This window comes from Equus asinus, chromosome 1 (assembly GCF_041296235.1).
Source record: "Equus asinus isolate D_3611 breed Donkey chromosome 1, EquAss-T2T_v2, whole genome shotgun sequence".
Classification (NCBI taxonomy): domain Eukaryota; kingdom Metazoa; phylum Chordata; class Mammalia; order Perissodactyla; family Equidae; genus Equus; species Equus asinus.
The window spans coordinates 128,278,154-128,301,312 of record NC_091790.1 but is presented as its reverse complement, the minus strand read 5'-3'; the positions used below and the strand labels follow the sequence as shown (position 1 = coordinate 128,301,312).

General features: G+C 33.0%; 1 protein-coding gene across 4 annotated transcripts in view; it reads left to right on the top strand.

Moving 5' to 3' along the window:
- The window catches only part of SEMA3A (semaphorin 3A), a 456,043-nt gene extending 437,845 nt beyond the window's left edge, over window positions 1-18,198 (top strand). For all 4 annotated transcript variants that reach the window (XM_070507472.1, XM_070507456.1, XM_070507466.1 and 1 more), the window contains 2 exons: window positions 7,432-7,574; window positions 8,980-18,198. In XM_070507472.1, the coding sequence (XP_070363573.1) occupies window positions 7,432-7,574; window positions 8,980-9,435 (599 nt within the window). In that variant the 3' untranslated portion in view covers window positions 9,436-18,198. The remainder of the gene's footprint in view (window positions 1-7,431; window positions 7,575-8,979) is intronic.
- Window positions 18,199-23,159: the final 4,961 nt, after the last annotated feature.

Sequence of the window (23,159 nt, the reverse complement as noted above, 5' to 3'; positions counted from 1 at the left end):
GTATTATCCATCATCTCCTATCATAACTCTTTGGGAAAAACTAAATTAAACATTAAAGTCCATGTTTCCTGATTTTTAAATGTAAAAGTTCCTATGGTAATTTTACTCTGGCATATAGATTATATGTGCTTTCTTGGTAAACTGTTTGCTATAAAATTATGAAAATAAAACATATCATATGTTCAATATAAACTAAATAAATACTACAGTAGATATCTTCATATTGGTATTGCTTTTTAAGTAATTGAATTTCAGCCTGCCCTATTCTAGGAAGCATTGCAGCCTCTAATATCACCAGATACTAAGCACAGTATTAAATATAACTTTTCAGATGACTTTACAGTTAGCTCATAACACATCAATTTCATTTTCATATCTTAAATTAATAAGGCTCTAAAAAATAAGATACTAATGATTCTCTCAAATACAGTAATTACCTATGAATAATAAAATTAAAATACCTGGCCCTATTTATCTGTCTGTTTATGCATCTACCTATCTATCTACCAACAAGAACGTTTTAAACATGAATCTACTTGAATCTGTGGATTCAAGGAAGATTAGGAACTACCTGAATTGTAAAATTCTAAATGCTGGGCTCTGGTTGATAATTACTTCCCAGCATCAAAGACAGATCTTAATTTAGGGCATAAAACAAAGTAGTTTAAAGTTTAAATTTATTTTCACAAGTTGACAAATTGTAAGTTTAAATTTTGTCTAAGATTTCATTAGTTGAGTCTTTTTTGTACTTGACAAATGGATGTATTAATCACGTGGACTTTAATATGCATAGATGCATGCATTTCTAGCTGCATTCATGCATGCACGCAAACTCGAATTCAACATTTACTGGGAAACTAGTTGGTATTAGTATCATACAAAACATTGGAGAAACTTGTAAGAAGAATTATCCTGATAAATAAGCAAACATGATCCCTGTTACCTTATTTAGTATATACTGTAGAATTTAAGTACACTGTAGTATATAATATTATTAAATCAGTTGTTAACCATGTAAATAGGTCCAAAAATATACATGAATATTAAAGATGAATGAAATTTTTATTGTCAATTTTTTAAATTTTTAAATATTTTACGTCTTCTCAAACGACATTGATTCATCCAGCGAAATGTCTTTTCAGCTACTGCTACTTAAAGAGATATTATTCATTTGCTTGAAATCAAATTAGATTCTTTTCTATTGATAAAGTGCCTGTTGAATTTCTGGAGAAAATCATCTTGATTCTAGTAAGGAAAATGTAAGTAATGATGCTTATACTTAAGAAGTGCATATCTACAATTTTCCTTGTCACTAAGAGTTGATGGGCAACATTTTCTTTCCTCCCCTGAATAACCTTTAACAGTGAATATTATTGAAAAAACAATTAAATTGCAATATGATGAAAACAACTGGAATTAGATTTCTTGTTATGCAGTTCAGAGACAAACTGTATTTGCTGAATATTTAAATAATTTGCAACCATTTTCCCCTCCCCCAGTTTTTTTACTTTTATATATATTATTTATGAAATTCAACTTTTTAATAACCTGAAGGAGGAGAACATCAAAATGATAACAGAGATCAAATAGTTGAATAAATATATGGTTCACCACCTTACTCATCTCTGTCTTTTCTACATGTTGTCAAATTTCCTAAGATTGTTACATTATTAACATTTCAATCTTGGGAGACACTTATAGGGTTAAAATGAAAAGTGAAATAAATGGAAAGCTGAAATGTGATGCCTTCTGTTTCTGCTATATTGGAAGAGAATCAAATACTAAATAAGGCCTTTAGCAACGTGATATTTCTGGCCAAATGATGGATATCATGACTTTTTGTTGTTACAAAAGGAAGCAATTTATTTAACTTCTTTCTTTCCTCCCATTCTTTCTGGTTTATTAGCCTCGTTTCATTTTCATAAATTATCCCACTAAAAGAGGAAATGATTAATTGAAGACTGCTTCCTTAAAAACATTATTTCTTGTCATTAACAGCTGTAACATATTGTAGCATTGTGTTATTCAAACACACTGTGATGTTTTTAAAATAATCTTAATTTTTGTAGCTCTCAATTATTTTGCTGTATCTATTCAGATTATTCAACCCATGAGAATTCATTATGCCAATTTAACAACTTTACCCTTCTTGTCTACTGGTAATGTTCATGACAAAAGTTTGTATTCAAAATAGTTGCTAAATAGATTTTAAAATGGATTAAAATGAGATTGCTTGCTTTCTGGAAATCTACAAGGTTAACTCATTGGCATGGACATCCTTGAGACATACAGGTGTCCCTGGAGATGTGAAAATGTATTCATATGATTTCTCAAGTCTCTTTCTCTTCCTATCATCTCATATTTGGAATTTTTGCTTTTGGAATATACTTGATTAGTCATCATCTTTTCCCACCATATCTCAAATCAACTCTTGTAACATTATAAAACTTAACAAATTTAGATTTGAGATGTTTACATTTACTAAAAGTTTAATAACATATTCTGTCATAATCAGGGTTATAAACCTGTTTTTAATTGATTAAACTTTTAATCATTTCTTTTATGTAATTACAATAACTCTGTGATTTGAGGATGTCAAGTTACATGAGATTCCAGCTTTTAAATGCAATGTAAATAGTTACCTGGATTTCCCATTCCACGGACATCAGCTAAGCGTTCCTGAATGCTTTGTGCCAGAATTATGGAACATGCAGTATGGAGGAAGATAACCAGATGAACAAATAATTGTAACAAATAAGACTTCATGTGCTCTAAAGAGATAGATAAAAAAAGATTTTTAGGAAACATAGAAGAGGAAATAATTTCTTTGATGCTGGTGCGGGGAATAGGATTGATGCTGAGAAGAAGTTTATAATTTGTCTCAGTGTGGATTCTCAGTAAAGGCTTTTAAGTTTTGAATTAACAGTTGAAACTGTCACAAGAACAGCAATAATAATATCACCTCACATATTTAAGAATATTTCTGTATCGAGACATTATTTTTTTTTGTAGATATATTTTAAGAACATCATAAAAGATATTAAAAAGGGTTATAAAAATTTTATGTTGTCTATAATTGCTAAATGACCTAATATATTTAAGACAATTTGCAATTGTTTGATTAAAAACAAAGATAAGGTAAAGATAGCAATAATGGCACATAAGCATAGCAGGTATACTGACAGAGAACACAACCATGCATGCAGCAAGAACATATTTACCAAGAAGCTGTAAGGGTAAAACATAAATTTGTCTAATGAGTTGTTTTTTGTTTGTTTGGTTTTTTTTTTTTTTGTGAGAAAGATTTGCCCTGAGCTAACATCTGTTGCCAATCCTCCTCTTTTTTCTCTCGAGGAAGATTAGCCCTGAGGTACCATCTGTACCAATCTTCTTCTATTTTCTTGTATATGGGATGCCTCCAGAGAATGGCTGATGAGTGGAGTAAGTCCACGCCTGGGATCTGAACCCACAAACCTGGGCCACCCAAGTGGAGTGTGCGGAACTTTAACCACTTGGCCATGGGGCCAACCCCTCTAAGTAGGTCTTTTTAGCCAATGTAGAGGGGAAAATGCGATCAACTAATCAGTCACAAAGTTTATTTTAAAAAAATCAATTGTTCAAGAGAATCTCAATAATTCCTAAAAACTAAGACCAAAAAGAAAAATTTCTCAAAGATGAACGTGGAGAAAACACCGCAGTGCAACGAACATCATACTCAACCACATTGTGACATAAACACAGTGAGCAAATCCATAGAGTACTGCTTATGGGCTTCCTCAACATAATCAGAGGAACCTCAGCCAACATAATTCCATAAAATCAGTTATGTTAGGGGATTAACACAATGTGTTCCATGTAAACTGCTCTCAGATCAACTAGTTTAATCTAGAGTGAGATTTTGGGTTTTATCTAACCCTGAATTTGCAAGATTTCATATCCTTCAAGAAATCTTTAATCAACAGTGTTTTCTCAGTTAAGCTTCTGATTTATATTGGGTGATTACGAGCTCAATATTATATGCTCTGAAAATACTTATAGCTATACTATGCTGCCATTTTTATGCAAAGCTGTTTGCTTTAATAAACAGTCAAAATGAGAGTACGTTTGACATTCAAAGAAAAAATTGAAAATCTAGTAAGATTAGAAGACAAGAATCAAAATGTTGTTCCTTCGTAAATTTTTCTGAAAGAGAGAGAGAAGGAGAGAGAGACAAAGAGTTATTGGGGGCAGGGGGAAGAAAGGAGGGAGAAAAGGAGAGAGAGAGAAACATATTGTTATTGGACCTCTAATGTTTTCTGTGTTGTGCAAAATTTACTCAAGCAGTTGGGTAGAAGGGCCAGGAAAGGGAATGGATATTTACTGAGTGCCTTCTAATCATTCTTTCTAAATATTTATTTGGTATCTGTTTATAAGATGTCAGGTTTGGAGACATTAACAGAAAAAAATGTTTACAGGTTGTTACATCTGAGCACCCAAATATCTGAATGCTTGGCTGAGGCCACTTTAAATGAAAGTTCTGGCCCTAAATTAAAAGTTGCTGATGATAGAAACATTCTACTGCAGAGGAATTAATGGAAATAGCTACACTTAGTGGAAATTTAGTTTTTGCAATTTTTGCTGATGGCAGCAGTACCTAACAAAACATAGAATAGGTGAATCTCAAATCGAGGAAAGACAACAGTGCCTCTGCATAGTGACTCGCTGAGAGTTAATATGACAGGACTTTTAGCTTCACTGCTTGCTAACTAGATTTTCTTTTGCTTTTTACTTAGACAAAGGAGAGAAAGAAAGGGCCAATTTACAGGGGAATGAGTCCTTAAGGTATTGGGAAGAGTAGTTATAAAGGCAAATTAACTAAAGCTAGCAGGCGAATGAACCAAACTTTCCAGTTATTGTTCTTATCTCATTCAGGTAGAAAAGTACCTGAATGTCAATGTTTCTTGAAAAAGACCATCAACTGTTGCTATAATAGACTAAAAATAACTTGGTATAAATTCTTGGTTAAATCAAATAACATCTTACATTATATTCTACTATAGGTAAGTAGAAGATAAAATGAAATATTTTTTAAATAGAAGAAAACATTTACTATCAAGAGAATTTTTCTTTTTGTACATTGGGAATCATTTGCTGCCACCAGACGTGATCTTGAAGAGAAACTAAAAACTGAGCAGGTTTTCAGGACTAAGAAAGGTTAATAGAAAGCTCTCTGTGGTTCAAGTAAAATGATTAAATTGATTGGGAAGAAGACAACCAAGTTACTTTTTTTAAGTGTACCTATTCAATGTTACATTTATATTAAACTCTCTTCTTTCTTATTATACAAGTTGCATCGCTCTTCTTAGCTTTGTGTCAACTAATGTACTGAGGGATTTAAAGAGTCCTATGTTTGAGAGCAATGATTTACTGATACCTTAGATTTCTATAGATATCCTTAGTAATTTAGACAGATTAGGTAAGAGACTAGTCAGTTATTATCGTAAATTTCTACGGGAAAAATAGGCCTGGGAGGTATAGTTGGTAAGCCAGAAGATACTGGTGGCTCACCATGGTGTTTGTTTCCAAACCCACTGGATTGTTTTTTCTATGTTATCATGCTGTCATATATCTTATGATTCATTAATATGTAGAGATTGAATGGAAAGTTTTTTCCTAAAAGTGAAAGGATTTCTTTTTTTAATTAAAATTTTTTCTTTTACTTTTTAAAATTTTATTGTAATAAGAACACTTAACAAACCATTCTAATTAGTCATGGTAACTCCTGAAATACAAGAGATTTTCCAGCCCCTGTCGGGCATAGAGATTCAATTCCTCTCTAATCCAGGGAAGCAGATGTCTTGCAAACTAGCACAGCAACATGTGCTATTCATAACGTATCAATTAAAGATATACAAATAATTTCAGAGGAAAAAGGAAAATGCTACCATAGTCAAAGTAGATATTGACACACAAAGATATATATCTCCAATATGGAAAAAAATGTGACTTGGAATCAGTTGCATATTGCTGTTTCTTTACATTTCAGTCATTTCCTGTTTTTTCCTATTTCCAGGGGATTGATTTGTTGAATAAGAAGGGACAGATACTTCCCAATATTAGAGGAGTTTTGTTTCACACGAGAGTAATAGAGGAAGAGGCAGTGAAGTTGACATCCCGGGAGATAGAAAATGGAGGCAGAAGGTCGCCTGTAGGCAGGATGAGGATAGGAGATGATTGACATAGGCCATGTACAGGAATTGGATGGAAGCAGGATTTTGGAAAGCTTTAAGTGTAGTGAGAGCAACTCATATTGTCTATGACAGACAGAAGTACTCAGTTGATTATAACAAGAGTAAAACTGTCAAAGTGATGCCAAAAAAGGGAGGAAACATTTTTTTTTAATTAAAAATCTCGCTGAGTTTGAAGTAGAGAACAAAAATTTTTCAACTGTCTACACTGTCAGCCCTCTATGCATGTGAAAATGTATTTATTATTTTCTAAATTAACTTAATGAGTTCCAGATTGTACAGGATGTCATAATGGAAACAGGATTATACAAGATAATAAGGAGTTTTTCCTCTAAATGAGTTTTACCTAGACTCCCTGTGTCATGCTTTTGATCTTCACTGTGTTTCATTTACCACATTGAAGGAAGTTACATAAAGGATAAAATAATAGAAACTTAATCAGGAAACAGGTTTCCTCATTGCTGCATTTTAATATATTCGCTTGCCATGTTCTTTAGCCTAATTCTTGAAAATAATAAAAGATGTGTCATTTTAAAATAAGGACAATGGATACCACATTACATTATAATTGTGCATCTTTCCTCTGAGCCATCCCAAATATTTCACACCAATTTATCTTCAGAACAAACTTGTGGATTATTTAGGGATTATTGATGGGGAGTATAAACTTCCTGAATTCTACTTGTATTCTGTAAAATACCAGATAAATATTATTGGCTAGTGAATTTAATTTTACAGATGAGAAAGAAACACAAAGAGGCAAAATAATTTCTCAGAAACAGATTCTTGTTTCCAAAAGTGCTGTAGAGTAAGTATGACTATTGTACTAATAGCCCAATATGAGCTGGCCCCATTTGTCACAGCATAGAGTTTTATGGTGAAAATAATTTCTTGGTGCCCATTATCATGGCGTATAAAGGTGTATAACTATACTCCACACATGACTGCTTTTGTTAATGTAATGCTTTTTTCTGGTAGACAAATTTCTGCATATGCTTTACATAACCCATACAAAAATAGTCTATTTAGGTAGGCACTTGGGTTTTGAAACCTTACATCCATGACTTTGCTGTCATCCTCAATCAATTTGGAAAAACTTCCAACTTGGCAACCAATTTATCTCTTGAATTGCCAAATAAATACTTTGGCAAGTTAGGTTTGCTTGTCTAACATTTTCTCATTTTATTTCCTCTTCACTGGCCAGATAATCACCATGGCCACAGTCTTGAAGAAAGAATCATCTATGGAGTAGAAAATAGTAGCACATTCCTGGAATGCAGTCCAAAATCGCAGCGAGCTCTGGTCTATTGGCAATTCCAGAGGCGAAACGAAGAGCAGAAAGAAGAGGTATAGGGATGAAATTGACTGGCTTATTTCTATCTAACATATACTGTTAAATGACCCCAGCATGGTTGACCTGAGGTGGGGGGAAAGTACTGTGAATCTTTATCCTTTTCTTAACCCATCAATAGCTCATTCATTAAACAAGCATTCACTGAAGGTTGATTAGATGACAGGTTTTGTGCTAGGATTTGAAGAAACAAAGGTGAACTGGTAAGAGTTTTATCCCAGAAGCAATTTGGGGATATACTTTAGAGTCTTCTTTTTTCTTCCTGTAGTTATCTTCAAAGCAATTATGTTATCTATATTTGTGTACAAAAAGAAATAAAATAAAATCCTCCTACTAATTTTAACTTTTGTTCAATTAATCTGCTATCCAAAGGTACTTTCCTTTCTCCATTAGCTTCCTCTTCAAATGGGGAGGGGAAATTTGAGGAAGGGAATAGTAGATTTTGGGTGAAGGATCTGAGGCCCCAGTATGAAGTCTGATATGAATTATACATGTTGCATCAGACAGAGCTTCCTCCTCACTGGATCCCTTTATTTATCTGTAAAATTAAAGAATTATACACAGAAAATCTCAGTGAGTACTCTGGGTCTTTAAAGCTTTTTAAAAGCATTAAATAAGAATAACCGAACTATGTAGATGATTCGTAAATGTATTATGTGCAGACATTGTGTATTTTACAAACATAATCTGAATATAAAGGTAAAAATCCTCCCATTATCATTTTTGACATTTGAAGAAGGCTTTAAACATGTGATCACATCATACAAATGTCAAGGCTGATTTTATATGTTACCAGCTTAGGCTTTCAGAGATCTCTGTTATAAGCTGTTTTCAAAATAAAACTGAAGTTAGATACACTCAGGAGCATATATTCATATTTATGTCACATCTAAAACCTAGGTAATTTAATATTTAATTATTAAACATGTAATCCCATGCTTTTTTCTGCTTGCTCAACTGCTGATTTTTTAATTTTATTTTTTAAATCTTATTATAAATTTATTCTAATGCTACATTGCTTTCTGGCATTATAGTTCTGCCTTTCCAATTCCTATATTTAATGTTAACTTTCTCCTATATTTATATACCTTCTTTAAAATCTATAAAATAAAGTATATCATTGTCCTTTCTTCCCATTATCTTGAGTATTTTAAATTATTATAATGAGAAATTCAATTAAAACAGTAGACAATCAATATTTTGCAATGTATCTTAAAAATAATTGACAGAGATTTTCTTTTCCCTCATGGGAAATGCTATCATTTCTCTTCAGTTAGAAATTTTATTAACTGTTAAAATGTGCTTCAACACATAACATAGATTTTTACTGAGACAGAGTTTCAGAATTTATATTTCTTTTAAATATATATATTTTGTTACGATCTTTTTTCCTTCTGCTAGATCAGAGTAGATGATCACATCATCAGGACGGAACAAGGCCTTCTACTCCGTAGTCTACAGAGGAAGGATTCAGGCAATTACCTCTGTCATGCTGTGGAACACGGATTCATGCAAACTCTTCTTAAAGTCACCCTGGAAGTCATTGACACAGAACATTTGGAAGAACTTCTTCACAAAGATGATGATGGTGATGGCTCTAAGACCAAAGAAATATCCAACAGCATGACACCCAGCCAGAAGGTCTGGTACAGAGACTTCATGCAGCTTATCAACCACCCCAACCTGAACACAATGGATGAGTTCTGTGAACAAGTGTGGAAAAGGGACCGAAAACAACGACGGCAAAGGCCAGGACACACCCAAGGGAACAGCAACAAATGGAAGCACTTACAGGAAAATAAGAAGGGTAGAAACAGGAGGACCCACGAATTTGAGAGGGCACCCAGGAGTGTCTGAAGTGCATTACCTCTAGAAACCTCAAACAAGCAGAAACTTGCCTAGACAATAACTGGAAAAAATGCAATATACATGAACTTTTCTCATGGCATTACGGGGATGTTTACAATGGTGGGAAATGCAACTGAGTTCCACCAATTATAAATTAAGTCCATGAGTAACTTTCCTAACAGGCTTTCCTCCTAATTCCAACACCTAATAGAGATCAGGTGAACACAGATGTTCACTTTAGCAGACTCAATGTTTCCTACGAGATTTCATTGTAGAGGTTTCACTTTCTTCTTTGACTGAGAAATAAAAATGTCATTTGCCATATTGCCATCTAAAGAAGAAAAACTGCATTAGTAAAGCCATTTTATTGAACTAAAAGTTTAAAATAAACTGCATGGATTTACTAAGCTGATGAATATTGCAAAATGTGGTTGGATTCAAGGATATTTTTTGTCTACCAGCACTCATGTTTATATGTACTAGAGGAGTAAAACGATACTAAATGAAATGGTCTGTGGAAACATAAAAAAACATAAACCATTCATCCTCTTGAAGAAAAATGGACTACACTGATCTACTACTGATGTCTTCTTTCAGCTTTGACCTAAAGATGTATTTTATTAAAACTATAATTTAAATGTACCATGACAAATATGCAGTAAAGTTTAGCTTTTTTCTAAGCTAGAGTAGGTCTTTGTCTTACAATTATTGTGCTATATAGTTTTTGTTTAAAAAACCCCAGTTGTGTGCTGCTTTTTTTTGACATTTTGTCTTCAGTTCTGAGAGGGATAGCCAGTATTGTCCTAGAAACATATATACATTATTAACAATTAATTCCTAAAACCTGGATATAAATTATGCTTTATTTCTCTGAGGAATTCAAACAAATAACACCTCCCCTTGTTTAAGCATTATCTAACTTAATTTTAACCTGCATAATGTCCTTAGAAAAACAGAGCATTTAGCTAGCAAACAAGGGAAGAAACAAATTGATTTGTTAAATGCATTTTTTTGTACCTAGTAGATTAATGAAGAAAAAAGGAACTGCATATTTCATGAAAATAATAAGAATTATCTTAATATAATGTTAATAGAAAATGTCTCTTAATTCTGTGCTTGAATCTCTGCATGATATTTGAGACATAAAAACTCTCTCATGATTCCATTAGGAATCTGTGCCACTTAATTTTTTTTGAAAAGACAGAGATCAGTAATATTCAGAACAGCTTAAAAGTAAATTTCCCAACTCTGTCTACATCTGTATCAGCTGCCTCTTATCTCACCATGTTTAAGACAATTATCTGTCTAAAGAACACGTGATTCTTTTCACATCAATGGGAATGACTTTTATACAGACTATTTTCCAGGATACAACCCACACTCAAAGCATGTTAAACCCTTTGTCATGTCTCAAGGATGTATAAGACCTTCAGCCTTACAATATACTCTCTTTTGCACTGCACTCACCTTTCCCAGAATCCCTCCCTAGGGCCTTCATCATGCACAAAAATGCAAAGGAAACATCTCATTGCCAATTAATGAAAGTGACATTGAAATTCTAACTCTAGCTGTCTTGGGATTCTAATTAACTGAGCATTAATTTCTCACCTCAGACTACAGTGAATTTTTAAAAAATTCTCTATCAGCTGAAATATTTCACAGATGGAAGCTCATGCTTCAGTTTTAATCATTACTTTGAATAAGCAATTTGTTGATGCTTGTTTCAAATGAAAGTCTAAAAATATTCTACATTCAATTTTAGGCTCCATTGATTAATACAGTGTTACTTTTGGAAGTACATCGAAGTACATCCTCAAATGGTAGCTGAATTTTAAATTATTTGAAGGACACACTCCCTGTAGAGAAAAAAAAAGTGTTTGAAATATAAATCAACGAACAAACAGTGCTCCAAAAAATAGGTCATTCTTTTATTTTCATAGAGTTTCTTAACTGTACTAAAATTCAGTGTTGCATTTCATTCTAAATTTGCAGCTACATCAGATTTATTTGCAATAATAGAAGTATCTTATAAGTCCTTAAAAATAAAGGATTTGAAGGGATAGAGGTTGTATGATAACTTTGGGAGGCCTTCCAATGGCCGAATGCATTTTGTTTAGCATTGTAAAATATCCATAGAAAGAAATTCTAGACTTCAATTAGAAGAAACAAAAACAAACAAATTTACTGTCATGTCTCTATAAACCATCAAATCTATGTTTTCAAAGAAAATTATAGATTTAACTTGCAGGTAAATAACTCATTGCAGTCATAATCTTCTGCCAATGTGTATTGAGAGGGGGCAGTTTGCACAAAAAATAATCGAAGTCTCATTTAATTTAGTTTTAATAGGCTTTGGTATATGCATGTATTATCAGAGTTGAAACTTTAAGAGACTCACGTGACCTTAAGCAAATGATGACAGCAGTCTTAAGGTAGGAAAAAGATACATTGCAGCGGAGAAATTATGGCCCAGTTGAAATCAAACAAAAAATGTAAATGCATGTAAATGCACACTTAATGCTCCTCTTTATGTATTACTTAGTGACTTTTAATATGTGTTTAATATTTTTGCTACCTACACATTAGGCAAAAGAGATGTAAATAATTTTGAAAAGAAGAGGAAGAACAGTATAAAATGCAACTTTTTATAGGTACTCAATTTCAATGTGTTCAACATCATCCTAAAATGCAAGATTTTCCCACACAGGTAACAAGGTGGTTTATGTGCTATTTAAGGGCAGAAGGTGTGTGCCCATTCAATACGCATGTTTTTTGCCAGGTAGTAAATATGTTCCATATCTGTATTTATCATTGCATTTCAGATGGGAACTAGAAAACTGGAGAGAAAAATGTAATGAAATTGCTGCTGTAAATTATTCCTTTTAGCATGTATTCAGTTGCTAAATACACATTTCTTCAAAAGATTTGAATTCAGATGTCTTTACTGTTCCCCATAGCATATGATGTCAAGGAACATAAGTTTAGAAAATGTTGAGAACCAGAGCCAGGTTGCTACATAATCAGCTAGCAGATTTCTTCATTGTAGTCATCTGTAAACTGGGTTCTATTATGGTGACGATGTGAATTTTTATGCCCTTTAATTTAAATATTGTTACATTTATGTCATACCTAAAAAAGAAATATGGGGATGAAATCCTATAATGTGTCATTATGATAATCAGTTTGGTTTCATTGAAGATCTACAAAGATACCCAATAATTGTTATTGAAATTGCCTATCCTGAAGGTCATAAGCAAGCATTTTATCAATATGGAGTGATTAGTATAACATTTTGAAATCTTTGGTTTATGAATTCATTTTTTAAACACAATTTGCATTCATTTTAATGGAAATCTATCAAGTTTCATGGTTTCAAAGACACACTTAACAAATAGAATTCAATGTCATCTTATTGTGTTATAGTGTGTTAGCTATAAATTGGCCTTATGCTCTGACATCCATTCTTTTTATTTTCACTTTGTTTGTAATAGTTATTTAAAGTCGGTGAATGTTTGCAAAATGCACGTTTCCATAAAGAAGAAAACATTATTTTTCAAAAAATCTGCAAAATGCTATTAGTTTATTTGATTTCTAACAATTTTCTTATTCTAGTTAATTAAAGAAACATACCTCTTTTAAGTTAATATAATAAGAGGACCTATAAATGAAAGAGAATGAAGTCACAGAAATGGTGCCTCATATAGTATGGCCATTTTCAGTCAACCTGACCAAAGAAACACATGGGTTTTTGTTTCAAATACGCAAGCACACACAGGCACAGGTACCAAATTAAACCAAACCAAACAAAAAGACGATTTTGAATATAAAGAAATTGAGCTTCTAGACACTTTATCTTTTACAACCAGATTCTTATCCATTCAATTAAATTCCAGTGATAGATTTTGTCTGTGTACTATGTAATAGGCACTGGTAAGTGATGAGGATATTCAGATGAGTGAGACATAACCCCTATCCTCAAGAGTTCACAATGAAATAAAGAAAACAAAATGGCCTTACATCATCTTCTCTGGCAAGTCTTTCTTGATCCTCGCATCCCTAGGTTAGGCTAACCACCTTGTCTGTACTAAATTTGTGCTTTCTATATACGTTTTATTGCCATACTTATCACGAAGTATAATTTCTTTGTTTACATTCCCATCTCCCTTTCTAGACTGTGAGCTCCTTGAGGACAGGATCTAATTTATCTCTGCCCTCAGTGCCTCACATGACACCTGGTATAGGAAATACCAATATACATAAGTCATTGTTGGAAAGAACCAGGTTACAATATGATAACTGCCAAATGCAAGCTCATAATAAAAGTGCTATGGGATCAGAGAGTAGGAAGTATTTAAATTGTGGAAAGGGATCACGGAAATGTTCAGAAAACAATACAGGCTGTGAATTGAAATATAAGTCAGATTTTCCCAGGTGAAGTAAAATGAAGGGCCATCTAGGCAGAAGACATAAGGAGAATGGAAGATAGGGTGAAAAATACTTTTATTCTGGGAAAAAGTATTCTCTGTGCTTGTACTAGCCCAGGGTTCACAAAGAAGAGTAAAATGTCCCATTACTATGAGTCAAGATGTTACATTTGTTTGGTTCTTCTTGGATTTTGATTTATTGCCCTCTATTAGTATTCACATTCTCATCACTGGCACATGGTGGCATTCACTCTGCTTCCTTCCATCCCTTGACCTCTTTGCTCTCCCTCCCTCCTTTCCCTCTGAGTGTTGGCCACTTTTATCTTTACTCAGTTGGAGTCATAGCACTGGGCAGTGTCCTCACAATTATCTTCAAACTAATCTTTATGCCATAATCTCTTCTCCAGTTCAGTCTGTCGTGCTTCAGCTGGGTTTTGGAGACTAATGGCTGGGAGAAAATAGCTTTACCAGGTTGACCCCTCTGTGCTGCAACACAGTTCAGATGAAGTTTCTCTTATATTTCACCTACCTTCAGGATTATCTCCCTCATCTAGTATTAGATGACGTGGCCACAGGTTCCAACATCGCCTTGCTAATTAGCAAGGTGACTCACAAACAAGACTTCATGAAAGATATCATTAAGATATGAAGCCTGTATTTGTTCAGTGGATACCCTAGATGGGGTACTTCAGGGCTAAACAATGATGCAGGTCAAGTTAACACAGATAGTTGACAGGCAAAGTCTCCTATTTTTTTTCTTTAAACAAAAGAAAAAGTTTTAAAAAATGAGGAGGCCTAGCTGCATCTTGAATCTGTCAACTCCACACCACCACTATATTAAACTGTCAAGTTTTTTCTCTTGTAACAAAAGAATGTATTTTATGTCTCTTAATGTAAACATTATACTTGTAGACACACTATTTATTTATATGGTACCTAAGCAAAAGTTTTCATAAATGTGTTCAAGTCATCACAATTTGGGTAAATTTTAAGTCTCAACTTCCATGCTTTCTTTGTAAATCTCACTGAAGCATTAGCCTTCAAGTAAATCACATGTTTTTAAATTCATGTCAGTTGTGTAAAGCAGTTCTTAATGTTTTCATTGTTTTATTGATAACTAATTCTAGAGACACTTAAACGCTTTCAGATCAAATTTTGTGTCTGAAAATCAAATAGCTTGTCTACTTTAGGATTTTGTAATACGTATCACATTTTAGGGTGTCTGCATCCCTGAATTTCAAAAAAAGAATGACAGTTTCATTAGTTCTGAAATATTCTTATTTTTTCATGCAATGTTTTAAGTTGCTGATAAAAGTCAGCACATTAATATAGGTCTCTATATACCATTCAATAAATTCTGCTTGAATTTAGATAATGACTAAAAGTGGTACATCTATGTTTCAAATTTGCATTGTTGACATCTACCAATCTCAGGAACATTGCTTATTTTCTTCTTTGCATTACTTTGACCCTAATAGCATGTTTGTTGAAAGTAACTTTACTGTATTTGGTTTAGGAAGCAGGTTAATTATACAGCATCAGAAATAAAATCTGGCATCCATATGGAAAAGTACACTATCAAAGAGTATATTGAATTCTTACGCTTATGAAATATATTCACTCACGAAAGCATAAGTAAATACTCTAAGATTACTATATTTTGGCCAAAACAATAGTCTACTCATTAATTTTAGAAACATGCCATTGTTAAAGTTTATCCTTTAAATTCTTAACTTCTCAGGAATTTAAAAAGCAAACAACAAATACTCGGGATTACAAAATCCCTAATCATTCAAAAACTAACATATCCTGTTCCTCCTAGTGAAGATTGGAATATAATTTGCAATTGTTTCCATACTGGCCTCTTTCTAAACTCCTCTTTGTCATTAGACAGTGTTTATTAAAATTATGTCCTACCAGGTAGCTCTATATTCATTACTGAGAAGTAATACTCTTGAACTTGTTCAAAGGAAATGTTTATACATTTTTATAAAATCATCTGATTGATAGCAGTACATATTAAACCTCAGAGCAGAAACCCTTTATAGTATATCGCATTGCATTACATTATGATTTAACATTATAATGTTAAAGTTAACATAATCAGAAGTGCAGAAGCACTAATAAACCTGTACTAAAGTCACTGTTTGGTGATAGCAGTACTACATTTTTCTACCACTTTGTAATGTTCAAGGTATTTTCATGATCTCATTTGATCTTCTTTATCTGAGTAGGGCATTTTTTTAACCCCAACTTTGTAGGAGAGAAAAGTAATAAATGGCTGGTCTTAGATCTACATTCAGCAAATTTTAAACCCCAGTTTGCAATTTTGTTATTTAATTCAATTTGAGCACAACCTTTTTATTATCATATTGCATCATATGGTGAAAATAAGTAATCTATTAATGTTTCAATAAACTGCCATTGCAATAAGCATTATTTTAGTTTAGATCATCTAAAAACAATATACATTCAAGGAAGCAATTTATTTACTTGAGCACTCAATTAGCATAAGATATTAATATGGAAGATGAATGAACCAATGAAAATCAGTAAATTCTTCAGTTATAAAACACTTAGAGTGATGTCGACAACTCATTTTCTCTAACAAAAAAATTGGTTTCTTCATGCATCCTTCTTAAACTGTTAAAATGAGGTCCCTTTCCCAAAAAAAGAATATTTGAATTGATACAAAATGAGTTTTCTTCACATATTTGATTATGTGACCATAATAAGAAAAAATATTTTTGGAATCATATATGCATTTATAAAGTCTGTTCTTATAAATGAAAATAATTTTGTTAGAAAATACCTCAATTTTTAATAACAATTTGAAATGAATACTTTTGTGAGAAACAATATCCTTACACAATAATTTAACATATCAGGGACAACATCCCACAAGCAAACTTCAAAAATTTTTAGCATTTTAATAAAAATATATAGCTAGATCAACTTTGTATATACTTTTTATTGAATTGCTACTTCCTAGTGTATAACAATATCATTAACAATTGACAATTTCGTTCAAAAGAATGAAACTGGACTATCTTGCATAATACACAAAAATTAACTCAAAATAGATTAAGACTTGAATATAAGACCTGAGACCATAAAATTCCTAGAAGAAAACATATGCAATAAGTTCCTTGAAGTAGGCATTGGCAATGATTTTTTTAATCTGACACCAAAAACAAAAGCAACAAAAACAAAAATAAACAAGTGTGATTACATCAAACTAAAAAGCTTCTGCATAGCAAAGGAAACCATCAACAAAGTGGAAAGGAAACCTACAGAATGTGAAAAAATATTTGGAAATCATGTATCTGATAAGGGCTAATATCCAAAATATACAAAGAACTCATATACCTCAATAGCAAAAGAACTAATCTGATTTAAAAATGGGAGAAGATCTGATTAGACAATTTTCTAAAAAGAAGACATACAGATGGCCAACAGGTACATGAAAAGATGCTTTACGTCATTAATCATGAGGGAAATGCAAATCAAAACAACAGTGACTGGGGCCGGCCCATGCCATAGTGGTTAAGTCTGTGCACTTTGCTTTGGTGGCCCAGAGTTTGAGGGTTCAGATCCCAGGGGCTGACCTACACACTGCTCATCAAGCCATGCTGTGGCAGCGTCTCATATACAAAATAGAGGAAGATTGGCACAGATGTTAGCTCAGGGACAATCTTCCTCAGCAAAACAATAACAACAACAAAACACCACAATGAGTTATCATCTCACACCTGTTAGAATGGCTATTATCAAAAAGACTAGAAATAACAAGTGTTGGTGAGGATATGGAGAAAGGGAATGGTTGTACACTGTTGGTAGGAATGTAAATTGGTGCAGCCACTATAGAAACTGTATGGAGGGTTCTCAAAAAATTAAAAATAGAACTACCATATTATCTAGCAATTCCACTTCTGGGTATTTACCTGGAGAAAACAAAAACACTAACTTGAAAAGACCTATGTACCCCCAAGTTCGCTGCAGCATTATTTACAATAGCCAAGATATAGAAACAACATAAGTGTCCATTGATGGATGAATGGATGAAGAAATTGTGGTGTATATTCCATTGTGTGTGTGTGTATATATATATATATATACAAAATACGCTATTGTATGATCGAACAATGGAAGGTTATTTAGCCATAAAAAAGAATAAGCTGTTGCCATTTGTGATAACATGGATGGATCTTGAGGGCACTATGCCAAATAAAACAAATGAGACAAAGACAGACAAATATCATACGATCTCTCTTATATGTGGAATCTAAAACAAATTGTAAATTAAGAAAAACTAGGCTCATAAATACAGAAAACAGATTGATGGTTGACAGAGGCAAGGGAGGGATGGGAGTAGGAGAAACAAGTGAACTGTGTTTGTTTTTTTTTTTAGTTTAAATAAATTGATTTAAAAATATGTATATAACAATTAATACCTTATGTCAATAAATGCCAGAAGAAATCCTATATAGATTCTCATTATTCAATAGTAGTAACTATAATTGTCCCATGTATATATATTCAACTCAAATACACATAATTTTTAAATAAACTATGTTTTTACTTGGTGCATATATCTAGGTAATTTAACTTAAAAACATCAAATTAAAGGTGTATAAGAGAAAATTGCAGAAATTCTAAATTTTATGGATGAAATTTTGTTGAAATTCTAGGTCATTTATTCTGCCACTTGGTTTTAAACTTCCCCAGTCCCACCAATTAGGAGAGCAGTCCTTGGTCTGTGGACTATTCCAGTGGAAGTGAACTGTAGGAATCACAACTTCCTTTAGAAGTGCACACCAACATCTGGTTAACTTCCAATTTAAAATGGCATCCTAAGAAATCAGCTTTGTTCTTAGTTTTCATTAGCGTATCTGAAAGATTTTAAAGATTATTTCAAAATCCAAGATTTAATATGAAACATAGATTAGGATTATCAATGTCATGTTGATGTCTCTTTCATTTCCAGTTATATTATTTTGTCACTTCTGCTATACCATATGGTAGTCAACTGTGTGATATTTGATTAGCATATTTTGAAAACTAGGTCAACTCATTAATGTTCTAAAAAATATTTCCATATTATTATGAGCTTATGTTCTCTGGAAGAATAGCATCTAGCGAAGAAAAGCATTCTTATTGGACCCTGCTGCCACTTCTAAAACTTTCTGCTGAAATCATAACCAAAAAAAAAAAAAAAACCAAACCAAAAAAACTTGTTTTGAATATTTTGCCATCTTCTCACTATTCCTTTCTTATCCTTTTTAAAATGACGTACTAATTTCCACAATTCTCTTACACTTTCTACAGTGTCTGACACATCTTTCCTTCCAGTTAGCAATCCATCTTGCAAAATTCAGTATCCTCATCAATAACCCATCTAACATCTGATCCCACAGTTAATTGACCTATTTCTCCAATCCACTTTCAGTCATCAATGAGAGATCAGGAAAGTTTTAATGGCCTGTAGAAATAAATTTTCAAGGATAAGAAACACCATCTCAGGCCAGATGGAGGAAAAGAGAGCACAGCTTCAAGGACGTGAGCATCTAGGCCTCAGACCATTTATGTTGCATGTGTTGAGTACCTCCTAAGTACCAGGAACAACATTCTGTGCTTGGGTTTCAAAGATGACTAAGAATTAGTCTCTGATTTTGAGAATTTTACAGTCTATTGAAGAGAGAAAAACACAATAGGCAACATGTCAAATGTCATAAACCGAGTCTAACCATAGCAACAGTAGTAGTCATCAAAGCTGTAGTAGTAACGGAAGAAGTAGTAAGTGTTTACAACAGACTGTTTTCTTTACTAAGTGCTTTCTTTGTATTTTTATATTTAACCAATACAACAGCCTGAAAAACCCTATTTTTATCCTGATTTAATCAATAAGGAAACTCAGGTACAGAATGGTTAAGTAACTAATTACCCAATTCACCAAACCAAAAGTGGTAGAAATAAAGTTTTAACCCAAATGTGATTAATGATTACTTGTGTTGCTAGAAAGATAAGTAGTCATGGTAAATATTATTTAAGGGAGCATGCTGTGTGGAAAGAGAGTGAAAGTATGTCAAAAAGTCTTACAAGACAGACAGAATGGAGTCTATTTCTTAAGAGAGGATAGACAATCAAGTGGCTTTGGAGGCGAGCAAACCTGTTTAATTGTCAGCTCTACCCTCTTAATTAGTGCATGTCTTTGGGCAATTTTTTTCCTTTTTATTTCCCTGGGCCTCAATCCTACCATTTATAAAATAGATAACACCTCAGTTCTTTCATCTGTATGAGAGAGATGATAGAGAATTTATTCATAGAATTGGTGTGATAGTTAATGTTGATATATAACATGGCTAACACTGATATATATTCACTTTTCTCCATTTCTGTCCTGAAAATGATGAGAAAAAGATGTTATTCCCTGTTTAAAAAACAAAATGCTCTTGATTATATCTACTGCCACCCTCTCCAGACACTTATCCCTCTACTTCTTGTCTTAGTCTCTTGCACCTATAATTCCTCCCTCTTCCTGTTCTAAAGGAATCATTGTAGCAATAACAATAATTTCCCTGAGTCATACCGTTTATCAGAGCACTTTCCTCTTGCCTTTTTCCATAAAATTTCTCAAAAGAAATTCTAAGGGACTCCCAATTAAAGGCAAAGAACTTATGTGTTTGACTTTGATCTTCTCATAAAATGCCATGAAATTAAGATGCCAACACATTTATCTTAATTTCCAACTAGATCACCTTTTACTTTCTAATTTTTAGGATTACTGTCTTCAATTACCACCCCAAAGCATGCATTCTAAAGATGAATTGGCCAATTGTTCTATACTAAGTAATCATTTGAATATATATATATATATTTTTTTTTTCACATACGGTTTTGGAAGTTAGCATTTTCAAGCTTGAAAAGGAAACATTTCTCCATACATTATTTCATAAACTATCTTCCAGAAAACAAAATAATTCTTTTCATATAGGCTCAAATAAACTATATTATATTGTGTGCTTTAATGTATGAAAAATCTTGAGGCACAGTCTTAAGTAATTCCAAGTGCTGATGAAGAACTTTCAAAAATAGAATCAAAGTTGAAAAAATAAATAGTATAGAAAAAATTGTATTTCTTGTAATAGGATATAGTTTACAGGAAGAAAATGTAAGAACAGGCATTTATTCATAGTCTCTAAAGAACACATGAAAAAGAACACTACCATAATTCACACCTAGAAAGACAATAATTTATGCAAAATCACTCCCTTTAAAAAGTAGAGATGAAAAGAGACACGACACCTCAAAACCCTGCCAAGCTAAGGATAAACATAAGAAATAAACCATATGTGTTGTGGAAGGCAAATCCACAAAGAAACTGTTAGGCAAAAATAAGAGCAAACTATGACATGATCCAGATGGTCACTAATATTTAGGTCTCAGCACAATCTGATGGACATCAAAGTCTGGTAGGAAAGGATAAAAGTTCCCAAAGTGTGAACACTGATCGGCTTCAATTATTTGGTAATTCTTTTTAAGTGTTTTTTATTTGAAGTATTGTCATCTTTCTGCTTTAACTATCTTGGAAATTGATAAAAAGCAGCAGAAAGGCATGAAACAACAATGCAGGCTGTGAGGTAGAATTATTGTGTTCATAGAAACTTTCAGAGATCATTTAGGCTAGTTCCCAGGAAAGACTACTGTATATGTTAGATAAGCTGGAAGGGGGAAGAAAAAGAAGGACTTTACAAAAGTATTTTATACTGTCCATAACTGAAAAGAGCATTACGTTTAAAACTCAATGGGCAGTGCATATATTCACGGTAGCAAAGCAGACAATTTTTAGAGAAAATTGAACTACACATTCTTTAATGCCTTAAGTTGAAGTCTGTTCTCTGGATATCTTTCTAGGCTCTGTGTTTCTCAGTCCTGCTATGTTTAAACATTTTGCACCAATACAGCACAGCTCACTCTGCAGACCCAACTTTCATTATTGGCCATATGATGATATAATATATTTAACATAACATAAAGGAATTGGAAGAGAGTGCTCAAAAATAAGAAATTTTAAGAGCATGAGGAGCAGAAAAATCTCAAATGCTGTGAGATTATGAAGACAGAGAGAATAGGGGCCGAGTAGCAAGGGAAGAAAGTGCATTGATCTTCAAAGAAAGTAAAAGCATAAAGAACACAGCTATCATCTCTTTTATTAAGAGTGCAAACGCTTGAGTTCCTGTATACTTCCTCTTTTCATCCTTCTGGAGATCTCAATCTTGTGTGCTATTGATCTCTCATTATCTTGTCTGCTTTGGCCAACCAACCACTACATCTACGCTTCTGGAAACACGTAGTCAAAGTGTGGACTGCCAACATCGGCATCACCTGGGAGCTTATGAGAAATACAGATATCTAAGACCCAGCCCAGACTCACTTAATCAGACCTTCCATTTTAGCTCAGTTCTCAGATAATTTGTGCACTAATGTTTGAGCAGCAGTGCTCTAAGAGATTTGGATCTCATTCTCTTTCAGGGGCACAAATTTAGATTATTCTTAATATTTCATGACTCATTTATCAAGACTTCCCTGGCCCAATGGCTCCACACAGGCTTTCTCCTGTCCAAGCCCTAAGAAGACTAACCTGCCTCTAGGGTCTGTTGGCACCAGGGGCGGAGATCAGACACTAAGATATCTGGGCCCTGGACTATCAGGGGAGAATTACTTAGCCTATTGATGAAGAGAAACTATTATACATTTTGAGAATGATTGTGATAGAAATAGACAGAAAGTTGTTGTATTTTAAGTAATACTTATCCAACAATGATATAGCCTGGATTGGGGGTGGGAGAAGTCCCTTAGAAGATATTTCTACTATTCAGCTTTTTAAAAGTGATGCCTCCTGTTTGTTTGTTCATTTGGATTTTTTGGATAAAAAAGAATATGGTAAACCTCAACAAATAGTTTTATCTAGTTTTTAAATAACATTCTTAGGAGAGGGAGTGGAATGCAATGAAAGAGTATACTTATAGATAATCTTATCATCTCACTTCCTTTAGGTTTCCAAGTGTAATTAAGGTAGAAATTTTCCTGGAATGAAAGTCCCCAGTATTAGGCTTCCTCAAATTTGGCAGCAGTATGAGAGTGACTGCTTGAATTTCTCAACTATTTTTTTCCAGTAATTTTATAGTATTTTAATTCTATGAAGAGAATATAGTAATTTAAATACTTCCTTTTAAATAGAACTCCTTGAATTACCAACAGAAAGACTTTTTAAAATTAAATATGCAATTTAGTAAAAAACAGTAATCA